Here is a 23,844-nt window from a genome sequence, read left to right on the forward strand (position 1 = left end):
AGTAATGCATAGCAACAGTATTCAGCAAGCTTAAAATCTGAGAGTCATACTCGGCACGAATCTGCCGGCACAAAAATTTGCCGGGGATTTTAAGAACCAGAAACGCACACCACTACCGCACTAAACTTCTGGTTTTTGCGAGTGGTCATAGTTTTCAAATAGTTTCAGACCTAAGAGTACTTAAGCAAAAGTACTTGGTATAAGCTATTGCCTATTCCATTTGATGTTTTCTGTTTAGTTTCTAGACCACTGAGTTTCTTTCTTAATTTGATGATTTTGTATCCCGGCATGCTCTTGTAGTGTCGCGTAAAACGTCAGTGCGTTTTAGCCTTAGCGATAACTTACGAGTTGAAGTTCAATCAGTTAGAGTGCAGCAATTGGTAGGTGCTATTGAGGTCAATGTGTAACGGGCTGACCGGGCGGCTGATTGTAAGTCAATAGGAGAGACAAGCAGAGCAACAGACAGACATAATATTCATATTTTATTTATTTTTAATTAGGGCTGGAAAATCCAATTTGAGAGTTGACTCATAGAAAGAAATAAAGAAAGAAAGAAGAAACGTTTATACGTGGGAGAGCCATGCTACGGCACGAATGGGCCGGCTCGACCGGAGAAATATCACGTTCTCACAGAAAACCGGCGTGAAACAGCGCTAGCGCTGTGTTTCGCCGAGTGAGTGAGTTTATCGGAGGCCCAATCCCCTACCCAATAGGGTAGGGAAGGGAATACCCTTCCCTACCTTCCCCTATTCCCTTCCCATCCCTACCCGCCCCTATTACTCTATTCCCTCTTAAAAGGCCGGCAACGCAACAGCAGCTCTTCTGATGCTGCGAGGGTCCATGGGCGACGGAAGTTGCTTTCCATCAGGCGACCCGTTTGCTCGTTTACCCCCTTATTTCATTAAAAAAACTTTATTTGGTAAAACAATAGATGTTTAACCAAGGAAATTTATTCCTAGGCAGTTGCCAGAGCAATGTCATTTGGTCGGATCATGTCAATTCAATGGCCTTTGTTTTACGTAACGCGACCAAACTACGTAGGTCCCCATCTGCCTAGGAATCAACTTCTCTGGTAGTACATAAAAAAATCAAAAACATTTCAATATCAAGTTTTACCTTGACTTACTCAGCATCTGTTGCGAACACAGTTCTCGCCGTTGGTTTTCAGTAGTCATAGTTGTTTTAATAACCACCCCCTAACGATAAGTGGCCATCAAGGGTCTTTGATTTCACCAACGTTTATTACAGCGTCATTAGGGTCTTATAAGGACTTAATTTGGTGAATTATAAAAGATGCAAAATACCGTTAGGGGAAATTTTAAAGGGCCTAGGGGGAATGTTATAACTTCTAACCGTTATGCAATACTTACCCTTACCCTTCACAGGGTGTAACTAAACAAAGTTAAGATATACTGGTATGGAGTAAGGAGCAGTACTTAAAGATTTCCTTTTTTTAACTTTTGTATGGAAAATTTTATATCGCTCCGGCGCTATTTTTATGTTATTTGTATGGGCATACAAATAACATAAAATAGGGTGTAAATTGTAACAAAATGTTTTGTTACAACTTACACCCTGTATAATAATATGCAAACACTTTTATATTGGATACAAATAGGCTATACAGTCGCGATAAGATAATGATTTGGCTACCAATTACCAGATCTACAGTTTCTTAGGTCTGTAGCCAGCCAATAAGGCTTATGTGTCAACAATGACTGTTGCTCTCAAATCAGTTATTGCTTGTGAAAATGGCGCATCGAAATTAGGTTACTTTTGTGGGACAAGGACTGGGGCCTCTTTATCAGAACCTCATCATTGTACGTTGGAGACAGAGTGACCTATCCGATATCTCTGTAAGACTAGTTTCTTCCGTGTTGAGATTATAAAGTTAATATACTTACCTAGCGGAATAGAGAAACAAACCGAGCAAGAGAGATGTTACTATCAGTAACACTGCGTGGTAAAACTCAGGTAAAAGTGACGTGTGATACATGACAGCAGCACTCTTTTTTTGACGTCCAGTCGGCACGTGCCGCACGTTGACAATTTAATCTCATAGAAATCATGTTCAATCATGCTTGTATAAGTGTATACGCACACATATTTTTACACACAGATGAAACCAATTTCGGTTTCGTTTGACAGCTCGAGATTGTTGCTCTATTCCGCTAGGTATAATAACTTTATGGTTAAGATACGTTATAACATACCCACAAAATAACATAGGTACTTAAATTTTTACGAGTTAGAAAATGAAACTTAACAGATTATATTTTACTAGATGTCGCAGTGAGTTTGGTATAGAAACCCCTGGACTTTAAATATAACGAATATTCAGTCGTTCTTAAATATGGGAATGAGTACCTCTTAATAGTATCTCCTTTTACTAAGATTTTCTGTTAGATTTCCAATCATATATTTAAAAGGAAGAAATTTTAGCAATAGCTCAGACTCACAGGAATTTCTCGTTAAGAGCAAAGTAATTTTTTCCCAATCCGGCGGCATGTCAAATAAAAATTCCCAACTGCTTAGCAAAAGAGTAGAATAAGTTTTTTTTTGGCAAAAAGAAAAAAAACGTTTGCGAACCAGACGCATTAGCATTTAGAGCCAGATGTTTTTAATTAGTGCTAATATTCTAAACGCTGCCCTCTGTTTCGCTTGAACTTCATTTTATCTTGTGCATCTCCTTAATATGTTACACACCAATATGTACAGTTTAATATAATATGACGAGATTCAAGATTGGGCGCATCATTTCATAGGAATTTTAAATTTAAAAGTTTTGTGCCTTGGCCGGTGGCCCCTGAGACACCCTTTGAACTAAGTAAGTACATATTTTTTGTTTCGCTCAATGCAACCTAAAATATTTAAAAGTTTAGTGTTTTTTGTCCTCTTCATGCGTTAAATGGCGATTTTGAGGAACTTTTGCATCTTTTAGCCACGAATATAGGATAGTGGATCCCGGAAATCTGAATGTACGGTTCCCACGTAATAAATCGATTTCACGGCAAATTTTAATTGCGGGTAACATATTCTAGATTGTTGAAAATTTCTCCAGGTATCATGCATGATGCAACCTCTTAAATTTTTAACTACCTATTCATTCTTACAATTCAAATTGCATTGCATTATACAGAGACAGCGCAGCGTAGGTATATTAAAATTTGCATAGTTACAAAATAACCGCACAGCGCTCTGTGATGTAACATAGTAACTGGCGCAATACAGATTACAGTAATTAAATTTAGAGAAACAATATGATCGCGAGTTTACCGTTCAAGTAAGTCTTATCCATGCTAGTCCATATCCAATATCCATACTAATATTATTAATGCGCAAGTGTGTCTGTCTGTTACCAGCAATACCACCTCATCAAGCCTAAACCTTTGAATCGATTTTGCTGAAAGGGGTACGAACCTTTGTGGCATAGGCCATCTTGATTTTTTTTTCAAAATTTCCGAGTACGATAAAAGTGGTATATTTGGGTAGAGTACACTACAAACAAAAATATACCACTTTTATCGTGCTCGGAAATTTTGAAAAAAAAAATTAAAATGGCCGGCGGCTAGATGTGCCAGGCTCCATGGACAAAAATGTTCGAACCCCTTTGGTATGAAGATACTTTGAGTTCCGGGAAAGGATACTTTTTATCTCGTAAAAATGTACGATTTCCGAGCGATAAATGAATTTTGGCGCAATGGAGTTGCGGGCGTCATCTAGTTAATTATTAATACAATGTGTTTTCATCAAAGGCATCAAAGGATTGCTCGGCACTAACGGCCCAATTGGTCGGAATTCGGACCATAACAGAAAATTGACAGGACTTCTGTCCTTAGATGTAGGTATATTTATAGATAGATAGATAGATAAATCTTTATTGCTCACAAATTGGTACTATAACTAGTTCGACTAACTTAACATGTTAAAGTTCTACTAGTCATGGTAAAGTTCTACTTTGGGGTCTTTGTAAGGCCATTTTTACAGGTTTAAAATTCGTGTAGACTATGAGATAATAAAATAATTTGAATAAATACACTTGATATCCGATCTTTAGAAGTTTGTTCTTAAATCTTCATAATATGTAACGATGTCTCACGTATCGAAGGTTCAACTATGACTTATTAATTATTATATTTTATGACTATTAATACCGAGTAAAGTCGATGATACAATTAGTGAGGACAAGCAATTTCCGTATAGCTTGTATTAGCGAATTTCCTTGAAATGTAAAAACCAGCTTGTGTTTATATTGCGAGGCCAGAGTTGTGTATGTTAGACGTTGAATATGTTGTAACTTGTAAATTGTAATGTACACTACAATAACACCAAATTATAAACACTTGCCGTCACGTCATCCTGAGCTCAATAGCTCAGACGAAAGAAACTAGATTTAAGTAGTGTTTTTAGAGTTTCAGATGGGGCATGTCCATGAATCATGATCATAGAGTTCAATAGAGGCAACATGGGACTTTACCTAAATTGTCCTAATCCTGGGATTATATTCCCGTATGTCGTAGTAATGTTCATTGTCCAGATATTGAGGTTTTCAACAGCAGCTTTTAACTTTTAATAACATTGTGAATTCCTTAATAGACAATAGTAGAGATGATCCGATCATGTGACATAATTACCTAATTTACGTGGGAGAGCCATGCTTCGGCACGAATGGGCCGGCTCGACCGGATAAATACCACGTTCTCACAGAAAACCGGCGTGAAACAGCGCTTGCGCTGTGTTTCGCCGAGTGAGTGAGTTTATCGGAGGCCCAATCCCCTACCCTATTCCCTTCCCTACCCTCCCCTATTCCCTTCCCTTCCCTTCGCTACCCTCCCCTATTACCCTATTCAATCTTAAAATGCCGGCAACGCACCTGCAGCTCTTCTGATGCTGCGAGTGTCCATGGGCGACGGAAGTTGCTTTCCATCAGGTGACCCGTTTGCTCGTTTACCCCCTTATTTCATAAAAAAAAATGTAAATAATAAATCCGAGTATTTTATTTAATTATGAATAAATAAGCTATTGTATAATTTGTATAGCTTTTATCGCGGGCAATGGGCTCGGCGACCGAATCTTTAATTCGTTAATTTCAAAATAATCAAGGTTTTTCTTAAATGTTATATCAATAATAGTAAAATAATAAAAAAGCCGGAAAGTCGGCGCTTTTTGCCGACTATTCGCCGACTACGAAAGTGGCCGGATAGTCGGCTTTACCGACTAGTCGGTACATATCTACCTCTAGCCAATAAACGATAACAAAAGGCTAAAACTCCAGTCAAAAGAGCTCAGAAATTCCTGTTCCGACGGTCATGATTTATAATAATTAAAAGATAAATTCAAATAAAATGTTAGGTAAAGCTTTTATTTTGGAGGTTGGGTCAAAGAAAATGATTGGAATTAAAGAACAAAAATACAAGAGTGATTTACCAAATGGACCTTTGAAATAGATACCAAAACTTGTTCTTACGTTAAAATTTGTGGCCAGTGGTATCAGCTCTTAGCTTACTAATGCCACTATTTAGTAATCTGTGCTAGTAAATAGTAATGTCATGTTCTAACTCGGCCAGCACTCAGTTAATTTTTTCAAGTAAATAATGAAAATAATAGCACAGTTATTATGTTACATGTTACAATAAATGTCACTGATGACTGAATAAATTAAGGAGATAGAATATACTTTGGCATGAATCATGATAGAGATGACAGACTTCCATCTGCTTTAGTCAAGGGCTTAAGATCTTTAATATTATCTTAGAACTAGTAGAGCAAAGTAACAACTCTTAAATAATTATTAAGCAATGAAGAGGTTACATACATTCTTAGCTCTATAGCTCTTAATTTCTTTTATTTGACATTGTTTATGGTCAAATTCGCAGTAGAGTTCATTGCCCCGACCCCCAAGATGTCGACATGATCGCCAAAATTGATTGAATGCTGTGCATGTTGGTCGAGAGACGAGACTTAAGAAAAAGAAGACCTGCCAAGTTGTGGAACGGTCCAGTCAAGCAAAGCTATTAATACTCGTATAAGTTTAGAATCTACAGAACTAAAGGATGGGCTTTAATGCTTTTGAAGAAATTAACAAAATCTCTGAATAATTATAAAATCTTACTCTTTGCCACGAGGCCTGTCCTTTGAGGAAAATCATCAGCAAATATTTGACAATTGATAAGTACTTGAAGAATTTAAAAAACACATCAAGAAAAGCAAGGAAGGAATGTCGTTTTGAAATAAGGCATCAAGGTTTATTGAACTGAGCTGATCACTTTAAAGTTTAAAGCCTAAATTGACAGCTATTAGGCTTTAGGGCATTGGCCTGAGTCACCTTGGCGGCGCATGTAATTAAAAAGTACATGCAAAAAACGATTCAGTGTACTAAGGGGGCGTCCACAAATTACGTGAGGTGTTTTTTTAAATTTTCTGAGCATACGTCGTACAATCTGGATGAAATGAACCTAAATAGTATTTTTTTGGTAACAATAAGAAAAAAATTACGTGAGATTTGCCGAGATCTCCCCCCCCCCTCTCATCAACGTAAGATTAGATGAGATTTGACTCGACCCACTCTCCACACCTCACGTAATTTGTGGACGCCCAAAAAGCGAAAAGCTCGTACCATCGAGGAAATTATTGATTCCGGCAGTTGACGGACCTACGTCATGTGGTCGGCTTAATAAATGTTAATTCAATGTTAGCTGTGATTTGTGATAGGTCTGATGAGTTTGCTTAGGTCCACCATCTGCCTGGGAATCAACTTCTCGGATAGTACTTATAAAGATCAAAAGTCGGCAACTAAATATCTATTGATAACCTCTAGATCATATCGATAATTGACTCTAATTGAAATAACATATTACTTATCAAATAGAAAAACAATTAATACTGTATCTAGTTCTGGTTTTCCCTGTCATTAGTTTTTGTAGGTGGTTATAAATGCGAAAAGTGTGTCTGTCTGTCTTTTACCTCTTCACGGCTACACCTGCACCACCAAACCGATGGAGATACTTTTAGTCCCGAGAAAGGGACAGGACGTAGGATATCTTTTCATCCCGGAAACTTAAAAAAAATTGAGATCGTGTTGGCACAGTTTGGCACTTGGCAGTCGCAGATTCTAGAAGTCAGATAAATTCCACATATTCTGGTGCAAACTTTTAACTGACTTCCAAATGAGAAGGTTATAATTACTTATTTAACTTATATTCGACTGTAGATTTTTTTTTCAAATAGGAGTCTGAAAGTAGAAAATTAGACTTCTTAGAACAACAGCTATGACTTGCAAGCTTCTCCATAATATAACATTAATCGAAGTTATAACTTGTTTTTCTGTATGATTTCGATTTCCTTCATCACTGCAGTATAATATTGTTACGGTACATGGTATACGGACACGTAGTGCCATCTAGCGACAAACCAGCGAAACTTACCGAGGGAACACAGGCAACATAAATCCCCTACTCGAAACTAGTGGTACATGCTCGAGTCTCCTAAAAAGTTCCCACAGTTGTTTACTTGTTTACGTGAATCGGGAACTTTCTGGAATTCGTCTCGCCATATAAAAAGCCGCAGGTGGACGGTCCGGCAATTCAGTTCGGTTCGAGCGATCATCAAGGCGATTTCGGAGTGAACACAAGTGATCAATAGTGAGTGAATCAGTGAAACCTGCGACTTGGCTACGACCTAGGACAGTGATAGTGCTTAGTGATTGGACCTAGTGATTAGTGTTTGGACTTAGTGCTAAGTGTTGTGACCTAGTGTGTGCTTGTGTGACCTAGACTTAGTGAATAAAGTCTTCAAGAGAGTCAGCAGGTCTTTCTCTCCAAATCCTTCGAACCCTAGCACGTAACAATATTATTAATCTTAGAGGATTTAACAACTGCATAACTATTAACTAACCTACTTAATATTTTAATAATATGAAATAGTTAAACATTAAATTTATAAACAATAGTTATCTTGAAGGTTGAATGCAATTATTTGTCTTACAAAGTTACAACAGCTACTGGACGCGTATTTTTATCGAAAATCTTCGGTTTCGATTACAGTCATAACTCATTAATCTTTACACTATCGTGCGATAACGTTTCGATATCGTTTAAATGTGGGTCGTGTCTCGTAACTTGAGAGTTGAGAGTTGAGACATTTAAAACGTAACTTATATGTATTTTTAAAAGTTTTTGTTAATTGTTTAAAGTCATTTGCTATCATGGTATCATTATTGTTTTAGAAAACTAAACTAGACTTGCGTCGCGTGGAACGTCTTATGCTAAGTACTCACATACAGTTTTGCTCGATCGAGCAATAACGTCGAGGAAAACCCGCGGCTCGGACTTTCGGCCACACATTCAGCATTGCTCGATAGTTTTATTCTAAATCGATATATTTAATTCCATCAAGCCGGCTCGATGCGAGCCTTCGAGCTGTCAGTTTTGCGGTCCACATAGTAATTATTACTTGATTTTTTTTTTTTTAATTTTTTTTTTAATGGCCGCTTCACATCACGTCAGTGTGGCCCCGTGCTAAGTACCTAAAGGACTTGTGTTACAGGTACCAGACAACGGAAATATATTTAATACTTTTATACTATACTTACATATATTTGAGATTTTTATTATATCATACACATATTTAATACACATCCAGACCCGGGAACATTGAAAACTTTTTGTTCCGTCGGCGGGATTCGAACCCGCGACCCCCGGCTTGAGTTACCAACGCGCTCACCACTGAGCCACAGAGGTCGTCAAACTATCTTAAACTATAGATTTGGAGTAAAACTATCGAGCAAAACCGCATGGGAGCTTAGCATTACGTCGCGTCGGTGTTAATCGTTTAGGTAGAGTAATTCGTCATAATATTATACCCAAGTCTTACTTGTAAATAGAATTTTTATTACTCTGTTGTCATTGGCACCAACCCCAACCACATCGTTCAATTTATGAGCAGCATTGGGTCGGGGACGGTGCTCTAATGCGAAGGAGTCACAATTAATAGATCGGAGATCCATAAGGATCGCAGTGATGTCAGGCCTACAAGGACCTGCCTTCGGGAAGAAAAAAGTAATTGGCATTAAGGCTCTGTCAATGGCAGAAGAAATCCGAACCGATTATAATAAATGTATTATTTAATATTATGTATGACATAAAATTAGCAAAAATAACTCTATAGTAACTGGTACGTAATATAATACAAACTCAATAGGCTCATGCACTTGCCAGGAAATAGACCGATTTAGTACAGCTAGTAATTTCTTCGGAGATACTAATATTAATCTCAATCTGTTTCGTTCAGGGCTGCCACATTATTGAAAAATAATATCTAGATTTTTAAATATTTACTTTTTGTAATTTGTGAGTTGTGAATCGCAGAATTTCGGCTTGCAGAAATTCTGCTGCATTCAGTTTCATATGTATAAGTCCTTTTTGATTCACACGAGCGTAATAATTTTGTGAGTCATGATTTGTATGAAGAGATATTTACGCTGCAGAAATTCTGCAATTCACGACTCACAAAATTACGCTCGTTTGGCTTCACCAGGGTCAATTCTGACCACAAAGTGACGCGTAGATGCATTTCTAAATTTGTATGCATTTGACAGATTTGCAAGACGCCTCACGCAATTGAGATCTGTCAATTCAGTACAAATTTAGAAATCATATCTAAGTTCAGGATCTTTAGGTTATTTTTTTTGTGTTGGATAGTCCATATTATTTTATCGAAGACTATAATACTCTAAATCTTATATTATCACTGCGACCAATAGGAACAAAGAATCAGTGTAAAATGTTAAAAAACGGGGTTTTTCCAAATAGTGTTGTCCTTTTTTCATTTGAATTGTTAAACAACAAAGTGTTGCTTAATAACCTTATGAACGGTGCTTTGAAATTGCGGCATTTTCTGTGATCTTGATAACACCGGATACAATAATAATTAAGAAATTCGATAAAAAGACAAAGAATTTTGTATTTTAACCTTATCGCAATGTTATAAATTGATACAATTATTAAGGAACTTATAAAATGTCTATATCTATTAATCCTAGATTTGATAACGTTTCTATGGATTAATTGTAAGTTTCCAAAACCATTAAGACTGGACTTCCTGATGTGATAAAAAAATGTTTGTAATGTATGAACTATGAAAAGTGAAAACATATTTTACTTTAAATTATGCGCAACTTTTTCGATGATAATTATTTTTCACGACACTGCACTGGTATGATAATTCACGACTCCTTCACACAAGTTCACACAGAAAATCATTTAAAAATATAAAAACAAACATTTTTGCAGGATAAAAAGAAGCTTGTTTCCGCGTGGTTTTGTTTTGTTTTTGATACCTATTTATTCGTATGCAGTTAAATAATTATATTTTTTCTATTTAAAATTTAAATTTTACGTTATAATAATATTATAAGCTTTGTAATTTAAAGAGCCTCCGTGGCCTAATGGGTAGACCTTCGGTTCGCACTCCTAGAGGGTGCAGGTTCGAACCCGGGTGGAGGCGTGTACCTATGAGACATTTTCTGATCTCAAGTACATAATACGGACGCTCGTACGGTGAAGGAAAACATCGTGAGGAAACCCGCACATAGTTGGTCCCAGACGTATTGACTTGTTCTTTCCTCTGGACTAGGCCGACTATGATGCGAGAATGCCGTATGCGCTTGGGCAACCATACGGACATTTAAAAATCTTGTCCCAGGCACTACAGTATTTGAGGAGTGGTTACTTCGCTTTGAAAAATACTGTGAGTATAAATCATCCACAACGGATGTAAAGGCCTAGTTTTGTAATTTAAGATCTATTACCATTTTAGTTACAAACCGGATTTTTGTATAGTATTTTTTTCTTTGTTGTTTTGTTTTTATCCAGAAACCTTTAACTAGCAGCCCTGTTCAAACCAAAATGGCGGCGCTTACACCGCCTTTAATTTCCTGTATCGCAAATCGCTTTTGGCAGCCCTACGCTAAGACAAGGTCTGTAGGAAGGAGGTCCAGATTGACGTTTCCTCACGTGTTGCTGGACGGGGGGCAAGTGGGTGCTTCCTTCATAGTCACCAATTTACACGGCACCCCCCACAGAAGAGATACTATGTAATTGACGGTCTTGATATACTGGTTAGATATGATTTTACGGAAACAGTCGTTGGTAGTTGAAGACGAGTATTATTTTTGAGTACTATTTATACGTGGGAGAGCCATGCTTCGGCACGAATGGGCCGGCTCTACCGGATAAATACCACGTTCTCACAGAAAACCGGCGTGAAACAGCGCTTGCGCTGTGTTTCGTCGAGTGAGTGAGTTTACCGGAGGCCCAATCCCCTAACCCCTACCCTAATCCCTTCCCTACTCTCAACTATTCCCTTCCCTTCCCTACCCTCCCCTATTACCCTATTCCCTCTTAAAAGGCCGGCAACGCACTTGCAGCTCTTCTGATGCTGCGAGTGTCCATGGGCGACGGAAGTTGCTTTAAAAAAAAAAAAAACTATGGTCTGGAGTTCTAGACTCTAGAGCATGAGGCTAGTCATACAATTTCGTGCAATTTTCAACTTTGATAACTAGCCTACTTTCAAGAACATTAATTATTCTTGTATTCTGGTAAGTACCTACACCAATTTGAAGATGAAAAACATTGAAAAATGGTTTGACATTAATTGCATTGTAAAGTCTCCGGAACTAGTGGATGACTTAAAAAAAAACGCGTGGCACGTGTTGCGCGTTAATTTTTTTAGTGGGGGTTTTTTTTTCGTTACTGAGTTTCTTGATTCGGTCGCGACGCTCAAAGCCCACGATATAAACTATGCAATAGTTTTCTTTGAAAGCCATTTGGAATACTATAGATGCCATGTTAGCCAGCTCAAGGTATAGGTTACCTAGTAACTATTTATCCGTGGCATTCTCTGCTGTATGCAGGAAATTACCACATAGCCAGTTTTGGGCATACATATTTATCATACTTACAAGCTGCTTCAAGTCTAGTGTTTTTCTTGTTAACTTGTTAGCTAAAAGCCGTAAATAACTGCCACTAAATTGAGACTTTAGTACATTCAGAGATATCTTACCACTTATGCCTTACGCCTTTATGTCAAAGACGTAAGGTTCGTATGGAGGTAAATTAGCATTGAACGGTGTATAATCTCTGCAAAACTCGCACTTTATCTTAACGCCTTTCGCGGCAGGAATGTAAGGCAGGCACACGCAGAGCGATTGTATTGACAGCTAGGTTCCATCCTTAGTACATAAAGGACTTAGGTATAAAATTAGTAAACGCTAGGAATGTTTCTCTATTCCCTAATCTCTATTAGTCCATACGCAACCTGCTGCTGCTAATGTTTAAATATGTAGATTGTAGGTGTAACGTGTATTTTTTTTTAACTTTGTTTACTAAATAAATCAATATAGTGATGACCGCTACGAATAATAAAAACTAGGTGACCGTTTCTGTATGAAAAGTCAGCGAATCTATTTAAAAGCCAGTGTTTGACTGAATTCGTCTCTTCAGACGTCACACTTATTATCCTGTTTTTGTCACCCAAGGCCGCTTTTCCTAAAACATGCTCCTAATCGTGCGCGTGTTATCCGCATGACAGAAAGAAACATCTATGAAAGGGGTATGAAGATTTTGGCCGACCTACTGTCTGCTAAATATGTTTTTTCGTGTTCACGAATATTTTTTTCAAAAATGGATAGCTAACATCATAATAGCTCCCACACCGGTTTCGGTGACGGTGGCCGGTTTCATGGAAACCAGGCCAGCTACGCAGGAGTAATTTTATAGTGCCCAAGTATGTGCGCAGTACACAAGAGCACTCTCTATTCCTTTACTCTCATAACCCAGTGGGACGGCAGACCGACACGACTGGCGAGAGATCAGGCGCAGGACCGACTTTTTACATGCCCATCCGACGCATGGATCATCTTACTTGTCAGACAATCAGGTGATCAGCCTGTATTATCCTAACCAAACTTGGAAATAACATGTTTCCAACGCGGGAATCGAACCCACGACCTCCGAGTCAAGAGCCGAGCTCTGAACCACTGGACCACGGAGGCGTAAATAATAATAAGCTAACATCAATACTTACTTAAACAAAAAATAATCTTGGACAAAACCACGTCAGGTGTCACATTTCGAACATATTATGAGCCTTCGATCACACATAGTATACGTGATCGGAGATAATATGAGCTGCCAAAGTTTTACCAATTTAATTAAGATATTGCAACTTTGGCAGCTCAACTCTTCGAAATGTGTGACACCTTACGTGGTTTTGTCTATGATTATTTTTTGTTTAAGTATTGATGTTAGCTATAGATTTTTGAAAAAAAAAATTCCTGAACGCGGAAAAACACAATGGCGGACGGTAGGTAGGTCAGGCTCCATGTAAAAATCTTCATACCCCTTTATAGGATGCGGAAAATTTTCATGCAGATCAATCCGCGCGCGGGCGATGACACGACGGCAGAAAAGGCGCCTTAAAACTTTAAACGTATGTGTCCGTCAGTCCTTAGTCCTTACTGCCTCAGCTAATGGTTTAGTGAATTTCTCCGTAAATGCACACAGCACATGTGAATTGTCTTCGTACACACGTCACTGCTAATTGTTACTTACATAGCTGCTATACTTACTAACATAGCTGTTACTTTTTCAAAATTAACAGTTCTTAAGAAGTACCTAGAGATGAGAAAATTTTGGGAAAGTCTATTTCGCGGTCTCCCAATTAATATTTTATTTAGGTAATAGTGTAACACCGGCAAAACTTTTTTCCTTAATTCTAATCTTTAGAGTTTAGACTCGAGCTATCGCAAAAACGATAATAAGATTATTACGTCTGTCTAGACAGCAACAACGATTAATCAAAAACAATTTATAAAGAGAAAAAATATGGCAACATTTTTCAAAACTTTAGAGCTACGTATAACCCCTTAGTAGTCTGTGTTTTAAAGTTTTAGGTACACCATACGTTTTTATGATGTTATTCAGGTAGCGGGATGACGAACAAGCGAACAGGTAGCTGGTAGTCTAGGACGCAGACCGGTTAGATGACCTAGGCAGTGAAATCCGGTCTGGAAAGTTAGTTCCGTTACCCGATGACTGAATGAATTTGTGACCACAGCGCTGGACCCTTCAGAGCCTAAAGAATATTACACTATAGTCCACATACTCCACAATATGAATCCTGCTAAGTACATAATATTATAGGGGTTGTACAAGGTATTAAGGCGCTCCCCCTACAGAGATGTCGTAATTTACCGTTTATAGAGTCTTATTAACCAGTGTCGGATTTACAAATATGCCGCCTGTCGGCTATTAAATTTTTGCCGCCCCTATAACTGACCTTTGAAATTCAATACGTTAGTTTAGTTCACATTCATATCCCACCAAAAACATTTTTTGAAAATTTTTGCTGAGACGACTACACAAGGTTTCACCCTGTGCGGTAGCGAAACGGCGAAGTCTTACATATTTACTGGTATGTAGAATTTGTTTAAGTTAGGGTCAGTAGGGTTAGGCCGTGTAGATTCAGAAGCTTGGCTCTACATGAGATCTCATATATCTTTTTCACAGGGTAAACCGTGTAAACCTTTAATGTGGTCGTCCCGGCAATATTTTACAAGAAATGTTTTAGGTGGGATTTTTGGTTCTGTAAGATAAAAAATGGGGCTAAAGCCGCCCCTCTAAATCTGCCGCCCTAGGCTCCAGTCTACTTAGCCTATTGGTAAATCCACCACTGTTATTAACTCATAATTTGAAAGCTACAAAATTATAATAAAAATACACCAATAATAACAGATATAGATGCCAAAGGCAATGAAGTTACCATTACACATTTGGGTTGTTCGCATAATATTAGGCTTTTGGCTGCATGTTAGCGTTGTTATTAGCCTAGTTTTTTTTTTAATTAAATAAGGGGACAAACGAGCAAACGGGTCTCCTGATGGTAAGCAACTACCGTCGCCCATGGACACTCGCAACATCAGAAGAGCTGCAGGTGCGTTGCCGGCCTTTTAAGAGGGAATACTCTTTTCTTGAAGGTTTGCAGGTCGTATCGGTCCGGAAATACTGCTGGTGACAGTCCATTCCAGAGTTTTACAGTGCGCGGCAGAAAGTTACGCGAAAAACGCACTGTGGAAGACTGCCACTCATCAAGGTGATGAAGTTTAAGTTTAAGTTACAAAATTCATTACAATTCGATCAATTAGTTCAATTACATAAATTATTACAGATTGTACAGAATATAACGTCAACCAGTAAACGTGACGAAGTTCTAAGCTGTCGCAGTAGAGACTTTTTAAGACATCTCAATACTTCAAGAGCTTTTGTTAGTCAGGGTCAAGGCTCAAGGGGTGGTTTTAGAAAGATGTCAATGACAATATTTTTAGTTAAACTTATAACTGTACGTACTTGATGAAGATAGCTGTTTGCTTACTGAAGAAAGTGAAATTATTGTTGATTGAATGCCTATTTCCGATAGCCATTAATTAAACTTTAATTGAATGAAGAGTTTGACGGATAATGAAGGTATGGTGGTTTACGTATCTCTCTGAGGGTGGCAGTAAGGATGTGTTTTAAATACTAAATCTGAGCCGGCGATAATAATATAGGTATTAATTAAGTATCAGGTACAGTTCGGTTAGGTGTAAACGAAAAAGCTATTATTAATTATTATTATTTATTATGTAAGAAAATACAGAGAACTGCTTGAACAAGTGGCCAGTACCTACGTTCAGTTCGATGTGGACGCAGGCTATTAGTATTCGAAGGGCCAATGTCAACCCCAAATTAGAACAGGTTGAGATTTGCACACAATGCAGCAGAAAACAACGTCTCGATATAATTTTAACTGTCGTCGTCTGTTGTCTTAGCTATCTAACGACAGACCGATTTTGGAATAAACTTTAAACATTATCTTTTAAAGTTTTTGTTAAATTAGACATAGTTTACTTATTATTAAAATAATATGTCTCTGAGTGCGGGCGTAAACACGCAATTATTGGTGGCTTTTACTACATATTATAACATATTTCCTGTTTTATCGCATCTATAGGTATTAAAGGTTGACTTTGAAAAACTATTGATTGACAACGATCATAATCTACCAATAAAATAACTTATAAAGGAATTACTATCTTTTGTCTGATGTCTCCTGTTATAGGTATATAAACTTAAAACGGCGACGACAGCAGCAACAGCAGTCTGACCAGTGGCGGATTTACAAATCCGCCACTGAGTTAATATACCCTCATCAGTAACTTACACTTTTGTTCTTTTATCATGAAATGTTCTTTTTAAACTTAGTTTATAACTTAATTTCTAAGATTAGGATTTTCAATAAGGATTCTAACTTTGTGGCAAGAATTAAAACCATGAAGCTAATACTTCGTTTTAGCTTCGTGATTAAAACTATCACAAAAGGCCCTTATTCTTTTGTGCTGGCTGCGTTGTGACTTGTGAGTTATGACAGAGGTCCTCAATCTGCGTAGTACTATCAGAGAAGTTGATTCCAGATGGCGTACCAGGAGTAATTTGATCGCGGTCAAACTCATCCGACCGGTCACAGCTTACATTGAAATGACATAACCGGACCAAACGACTTAGGTCTGTCAACAGCCTAGGAATCAATTTCGTCGATGGTACATTAACATTTATTGTGTCTCATAACTCGTTCCTACAGATTTCTCAGTTTCCACCTCGCGAGTTGCGGCATATCACCATTACCAGCAGTAACTGCGCCACAGTCCTCGACTAACGTCCACCATTTAGAAACGTGTGGCCAGTCAAGTTCGTTATAGAACTGTCATACCGATACCTCACACGAGAGATTACAGAAACCACAACTTTTAACCCTCTTAAATCCATTACAGATGCAGACAATCCTCCACCACAATAGCAGCGGCAGCGCGGCATACACGGGCCGGCTGAAGCGGCGGGAAGTGCACCGAGCCATCACCCTACATCCCGTCAAGGACCACCGCCAGATGTACCGCCTGCATACGTATTTCAAGGTGAGGATGATGGGTTTTTGTGGTGAAAAAAGGAGGCGAACGAGAAAACGGGTCACCTGATGGAAAGCAACTACCGTTGACCATGGACACTCACTACAGGTGCGTTGGCGGCCTTGTAATGGAGAATACGCTATCTTCTTAAAGGTTGGCAGCTCGTATTGGTCCGGAAATACTGCCGGAATTAATGGTGGACGGTGATGATATTGATGATGACGATAATGTTGAAATTAATATCCCGGATTTCTTTTTTAACAAGTGTTGAGCCTTTACACGACCTAGTACCTAAATATGGGGTTTAAAATTATGATGTTGAGTCTAATGATTGAATACGAGTACATGACATTGTATTAACATAATAATATTTTGCTACACAAACTAACACTGCACGTCATACGCGTTTTAAATTTTAATTATGGGCATTAAGGAAATAAAACCAACTTGTAACTAACTTTGTAGGTATAATAAGACACCAGAGCGGAACTAATAAAGTTACTTCAAAATCTCTATTAGTTCTGCTTGCCTCTGCAAGCAGAACTGGCAAGACTGCAGCGCATTTGCGCAAACCCTTCATGATAATGAATTCCCATTTGATCCAGAGAAGACACTGTACTTTTGATAGCAAAAACATAGTCTATTTATACCAAATTAGTCCACCCATCTTTACAAATTTTTATATTTTTTATATCTATACCTACTTACCTACTTACTCGTAAGATGTTATATTATGCTTCCTCACGTTTGTTATCAAGTCAAGATGAATTATTATAGTAAATCTTAGGTAATCTTCAAGGCAGTAGCTATTAGGAACACCGATATAATTTGCAAAGCAAACAAAGATAGTGCAGTTAGAACCAACAACTCGAATTGAACGACAGACTACAGCGTTATCGGTCAAGTACCTGCTATATCTAGTACTTAATCTTGCCAAAAGTCTGAATTAGCACTCAGTTAATGTTCTTTATAAGCCTCTTCATGGTTGTAATTTTTAAAACAAAAACAATATTAATAATTTCTTACCACCAAATTCAATTTCAAGGTCAGCATCTTGGGCATTATAAACCAAGATTACGAAGAAAGGACCGAAGGAAGGATCACGCGCTTTCGACGTTTGGATCATATTTCTTCTCAGGCAATCAGGGTTAACCTAACCAAACTTAAAAACAACACTGTTGGGAATAAGGAGTTACTTAGTAATTACTGTTCAGTAATATTTATGCAGGCTCTAAACGAAAGGGTGTAACTGACAGGTTTGCCTGTGCAGTTACGCCTTTCAGGCAAAGATGAGGCAAAACCTGCACAGTTCTGTAACATACACGCTCCAGTTTACCTGTTCAGGCAAACCAGTCAGGTACACCCTTGCGTGTATGGCCTGCTTTAAACACAGCCCGAAGTATAAGAATCCCTCTAGCAACACATTGTTACAGTACACTCCTAACATCCACCATCTTACTTCCAGAACCTTCGCATCCTGGATATCCGAGAGAAGTCTCTAGACCTGCACCGCGACATCGCCTCCTCGCTCCACGAGCTGGGTGTCCACGGGGATGACGTCACCAGCTACGTGCTGCCCGGCAACGTCTCCCTGTTCCCCGTGAAGATGGGCCAGCCGGGATATCTGGGGAACAATCGGATTTTAGGTGAGAGGGCTTGAGATGGTGATGATAGGTAACTGGCCATAGTGAGGCCTACAGAGCCTGTTATAGCCAAGATACTTTCTGTATCGCTTCTTTTTAGAATCGCCAATCAAAATGTAGGGAATTGACATTACACGAGTCGAACGTTAACTTTATAGTTTAAATGTCAATTCCAAACATTTTGATCGGGCGATTCTATAAAGAAGCCATAAAGAAAAGGTCTTCGCTAAAGGGCCAGGAATGGTACCTAATGAATTAATGATGTTGGCAGCGTGTATGTGTAAGCGTATTCCATTGTTGTTGATAACGTTGAACATAAGCTAGATGACGTTCTTGAGTTACAGTTGTTAAACTAATATGTATTTTGTGGTTACAGTTCAAAACTTTAAAACTATAGGTGCTATTATTGGATTCGCTGTTGTTGTGGTAACAATCATTCTAATTAAAATGATGCATATAATAATTATTATGTTTAATTTAACATAATATTCAATGAGACATTTCAACCAACAGTCGTTATTCTTTACAACCGAGATCGGATCAGGAAGTAACAGGATGTGCGTTCACTGATTACTGGCGAGGTGCATACAGAATGAGTTCTATTGTTGTTAGTTTGAAGAATTTAGAGCCTTACTAGTTGGTAGGCAAGTTTTGGGCTAGGACGATGGCAATTACAAACTTCCCGTCGCTGTCTTAGCTGTACTAAATAGTTTCAAATGTATCAAAGAATGTTAAGTTTATAAATAGACTGCTGAACCTATATCATCATTGCGTAACCTTAGATACATTTGCCTGTGACAAAAACAATGGTATACTTACTCGGGAGTCGGGACTTAAAGGATCTACACAGAAAATTGCATCAGCATCAGCAGCATAAAATGAAGACGTTGTTTTCTCTAACAGACAGATTTGAAAGACTGATAGACATACACATTCGCATTTATAATATAAGTACGTGGTAGAGCCATGCTTCGGCACGAATGGGCCGGCTCGACCGGAGAAATACCACGGGCTCACAGAAAACCGGAGTTTTTTTTTAAATATATTTATTCATAAAAAATCTACATATTTGTTACATTTTAAATCTCACCAAACTAATTGTTTGACGGCGAGATGCGCTCATCAATAAAGTTTACAATGATATCGCTTGAAACAGCACTTGCGCTGTGTTTCGCCGAGTGAGTGAGTTTACCGAAGGCCCAATTCCCTATCCCTTCCTCCCCTACCCTGTAATCCTATTCCCACTTAAAAGGCCGGCAACGCACCTGCAGCTCTTCTGATGTTGCGTGTGTCCATTTGCCCCCTTATATTATAAAAAAAGGTAAGTATGGATTGATACGTAGGTAACTGAAATATGCTCATAAAATCATTAACCATTCCATTTTCTCATTTCAGGAGCTCCAATAGATTTCAATCGTTACAAAGCGGACACCATCGAGGATATCATTCCCTTCGATTTCATCAGCAAATCCATCTACTCCGTCACTCACTCCAACCCCAAGAGAAGAATTGAGACCCCTTTAAAAGAAGCTCTCGATGATGTGATTAGAGAGGTAAGATACACGGGAAGATCTTATAAAGTTATTTTATTTAAGATTAGGCATATGCATATCTTGTATTACTACTTTGAATACAAGATGCCAACTTACGTTTTAAGCGCCTGTGGATGAAAATTGACATGCTTGATGCGGCGATACTCACAACGCCTTTTTGATTTGGAACTACAAACCATATTTGAGAATTTAGCCTCTCTCCAGAAGTTTCCGTAACTCGCCGGGTTTCATTCCAAACTGGTGGTAGACCAGTTTCCGTAACTCGCCGGGTTTCATTCCAAACTGGTGGTAGACCAGTTTCCGTAACTCGCCGGGTTTCATTCTAAACTGGTGGTAGACCAGTTTCCGTAACTCGCCGGGTTTCATTCCAAACTGGTGGTAGGTCTACCAGTGACCCAATTCCGAAAAAATTAATTCTATACAACTTTGCTATAAAACTTTGCCTTTTAATCTTTCAGGTGATGGAGATAATCAACGCGCCGTCCCGTCAGCGCGGGCGCGTGATCGACTTCAACGAGCTGCTGTACGGGTACACGCGGCTGCAGCCGCTGCACGGCGCCGACCACGTGCTCGACCTGCTGCTGAAGTACCGCCGGTACCGGGGGCGCAAGATGACGGCCGCGGTGAGGCGGCACGCGTACCTGCAGCAGAGTTTTACTGGTGAGAGATGTGATGGTGATGGTGGTTTTAATGGGAGCCATTAGCCATTCTCTGCAGGAGATTTTTAATGGTGAATAAGTGTCATACATTACGCTTTTTGTTTTAATGCTTTCGAAACCCAGTGGAACGGATGACAAGATGAAAGATCGGATGTTAGACTGACTCTTTACATGCCCATACCTAGCATTGTGACGATTAGATATAATATTATCTAGATAAGGCTTATTAAATATAGAAGTAACGACTAATAATAAGATACTGTCAAAATAATAAGAATACTGCGTAGGTTTCAAAGTACAATGTCTATTTCTATAAATACTAGCACTACAATGCTATCATTGTAAGTAATGTAAACACGAGCTTAGTGCTAATAGTGGTTTAAATTTTCTAGCCACCGAGATTCGTGAAATCCCAATGGGGGAGCCGCCGCCGACGGAGGATCCAGACATCACCGAGCAGCTCAACGCCAAAGGGATCAACTATCAGAACGACTTCGAAGACTTCGACGAGTCCAACCAGCAACAGAACACTTTCCTGGACTTCGGGCGACTGAACATGAAGGAGGCGCTAGAGAATAGCCTAATGAAGATACATGAAAACTTGCCAAACGTACTGAAATGGAGCGACAACGACTACGAGTACCCCATATACGATAGACGGATACACTTCATACTGCCGCTGATGGGACGACATCAGATATTCACCCGCTTCATGAAGAATTACGAAGATGTAGTCCTGAAAAGCGACGAAGCGGTCACTCTGATAGTCGTACTATACATAGATAGCAAAAATCCACTAGACTATAAGAACACTGAAGCTTTAATTGAGCACTACAAAGGAATTTACGGGAAAGGAATCATCGTTATAGAGAAGGGCTCGACGGTGTTCTCCCGTGGTGCAGCTCTAACAGAGGGGCTTAAACTGTGCGCAGACGACGATCTAGTCTTTTTTATCGACGTCGACATAATGTTCAACCACAACACGCTCAGGAGGATCAGAATAAACACAGTGAAATACAACCAAGTTTACTTCCCCATAGTGTTCAGTGAGTACAATCCCGAAGTAGTCTTCGGGGATGACTTCAACAAATTCAAGTTCGAACCCCTAGTGACGGATACTAATCTAGGCAAATATGTAGACAGTGATATCGCGAAAACGGACAGGGAGCTAGTTAACCTAAAATACAGTAAAGAAATAAGGGACAATTACGGTTACTTCCGAGTGTACGGTTTCGGTATCATGGGTATATTTAAGTGTGACCTTTTGAGAGTGGGCGGCTTCGATTTGAGCATCAAGGGGTGGGGTTACGAAGACGTGCAGATGTTCGAGACGCTCATCAAATCGAACTTAACGGTGTACAGAATAGCGGACGAGACTCTAGTGCATATTTTCCATTCGGTGGATTGTGATAAGAGCTTGGAGAAGAGTCAGTTTCAGATGTGTCTGGGTACCAAGGCCTCCACGTACGGCAGCCAGAGACACATGAACTATTACATGCTGAACCATCCAGATGTGTTGTGGCCCGAGAAGGGTGCTAGCTAGTACAGGGTTTGGATTAGGGTTGTTACAATTTTGTTTTGTGCGGAAACGAGCCAATTTCGTAAGTTAATAAGATGTGATGGAAGTTGCTTCCTTTATTCCTTCTTTTCCGAATATTTTGTAGCTATCTTTTATAAGCTATTGGCTCTTAATTAATAGTCGCGTAGAGCTAAAAATTATTCCCATTGGCTCGAAAACTTCACTAGCAATAGTTTTATTATAAATAGTGATGGGCCTCTCATGTATCGATTCAAATTGAAGGATATTATTGCATTGTTAAGTATTTGTTTTACATCACTGTCAAGTACAGCTGTACATAGTTTGTAACAAATTAAATGATATTAATAATGTACTCGTAGATTGCATTTCATGACATTTTTATAATAATTGATGCCAACTTTTCAATTTTCATATTATTTTAAAACATTTCTATTTACAGAAAAAAATTGTGAGAATTACTATCTACATAATATTATAATATTTATGTATTTTACCAGTGTACTGATTTTTATGTAAGTAAATAGAAGTAAATATTATATTTTTGGAAGCATTTATAAGTATTTCAATAATTGTTCCTAAGAAATGGACTGTGGCTAATTATAAGATAGGTGATATATATATTTTCTTTGAATATTGCTTATGAAATGTTAGTAACTATGTTTCCTTTATTGTTTTATGTTTCATAGAATTTTCATGGGTGCCAAAATGTATTTATTAATATAATTCTGTCGTGTTGATACTGTCGCGTCATTTTTTATCATTTAAGTAAAGTTTTGTGACAAATGTTATAAGAATTTTTGTATATTATAATTACTGTACCTAATTTTGCAGTCTTCGTTTTATAGACAAAATGTAGGTGAACATTTTGAACAAATGATTGTGCCTAAAAAGTAAGATAGAACAATTATTGTAGTTATTAGGTCTGTCTAATCGAATAAAATATGTCGATAGACCTTGAAAACACTAGTAAAGTACGAAATTTTACAGAATACTTAGCTTTATTTTATAGCAAAAATAAATAGTCGAATCATAGAGTAATACATATACTAATATAATTGAATAATATTGTATTACAAAATTATTTAATTGATATCTACATAAAGTTTTACAATAAAGTTTTTAGAAGTTCAAATTTCGTGTAGATTTTATAATGGGGAGTAAGAGTTTAAACTCTAGTCTATTTTTCCCCTTCGTGTTTTCGAGTTAGTCAACTATTGTTAACTAGTTAAAATTCTAAAATATTTTTAAGTCTAGACAAATTGAAATTAAAGTTATCAAAGGGACATTTTTTGGGTTTTTTTCTTTGTAAACTAATATACATAATTTTCGGTCTTCCGTCCTTGTGGTATGCTGCACTACACTACGAAAGCAGTATTATAATGTTGTAAAAATTTTACTATCGATGAAATTGGTTCACACTTCACAGATGGGCGACCTAAGTGATTTGGTCAGA

General features: G+C 38.2%; 1 protein-coding gene across 1 annotated transcript in view; it reads left to right on the forward strand.

Moving 5' to 3' along the window:
- Positions 1 to 22,781, forward strand: part of LOC121734125 (chondroitin sulfate synthase 1) — a 58,761-nt gene extending 35,980 nt beyond the window's left edge. Inside the window, exons 2-6 of the mRNA XM_042124548.1 lie at positions 16,865 to 17,005; positions 18,462 to 18,642; positions 20,035 to 20,192; positions 20,651 to 20,852; positions 21,244 to 22,781. Coding sequence (XP_041980482.1) covers positions 16,865 to 17,005; positions 18,462 to 18,642; positions 20,035 to 20,192; positions 20,651 to 20,852; positions 21,244 to 22,394 — 1,833 coding nt within the window. The 3' untranslated portion in view covers positions 22,395 to 22,781. The remainder of the gene's footprint in view (positions 1 to 16,864; positions 17,006 to 18,461; positions 18,643 to 20,034; positions 20,193 to 20,650; positions 20,853 to 21,243) is intronic.
- The last annotated feature ends 1,063 nt before the right edge of the window (positions 22,782 to 23,844 follow it).

Source organism: Aricia agestis, chromosome 15 (assembly GCF_905147365.1).
Source record: "Aricia agestis chromosome 15, ilAriAges1.1, whole genome shotgun sequence".
Classification (NCBI taxonomy): Eukaryota; Metazoa; Arthropoda; class Insecta; order Lepidoptera; family Lycaenidae; genus Aricia; species Aricia agestis.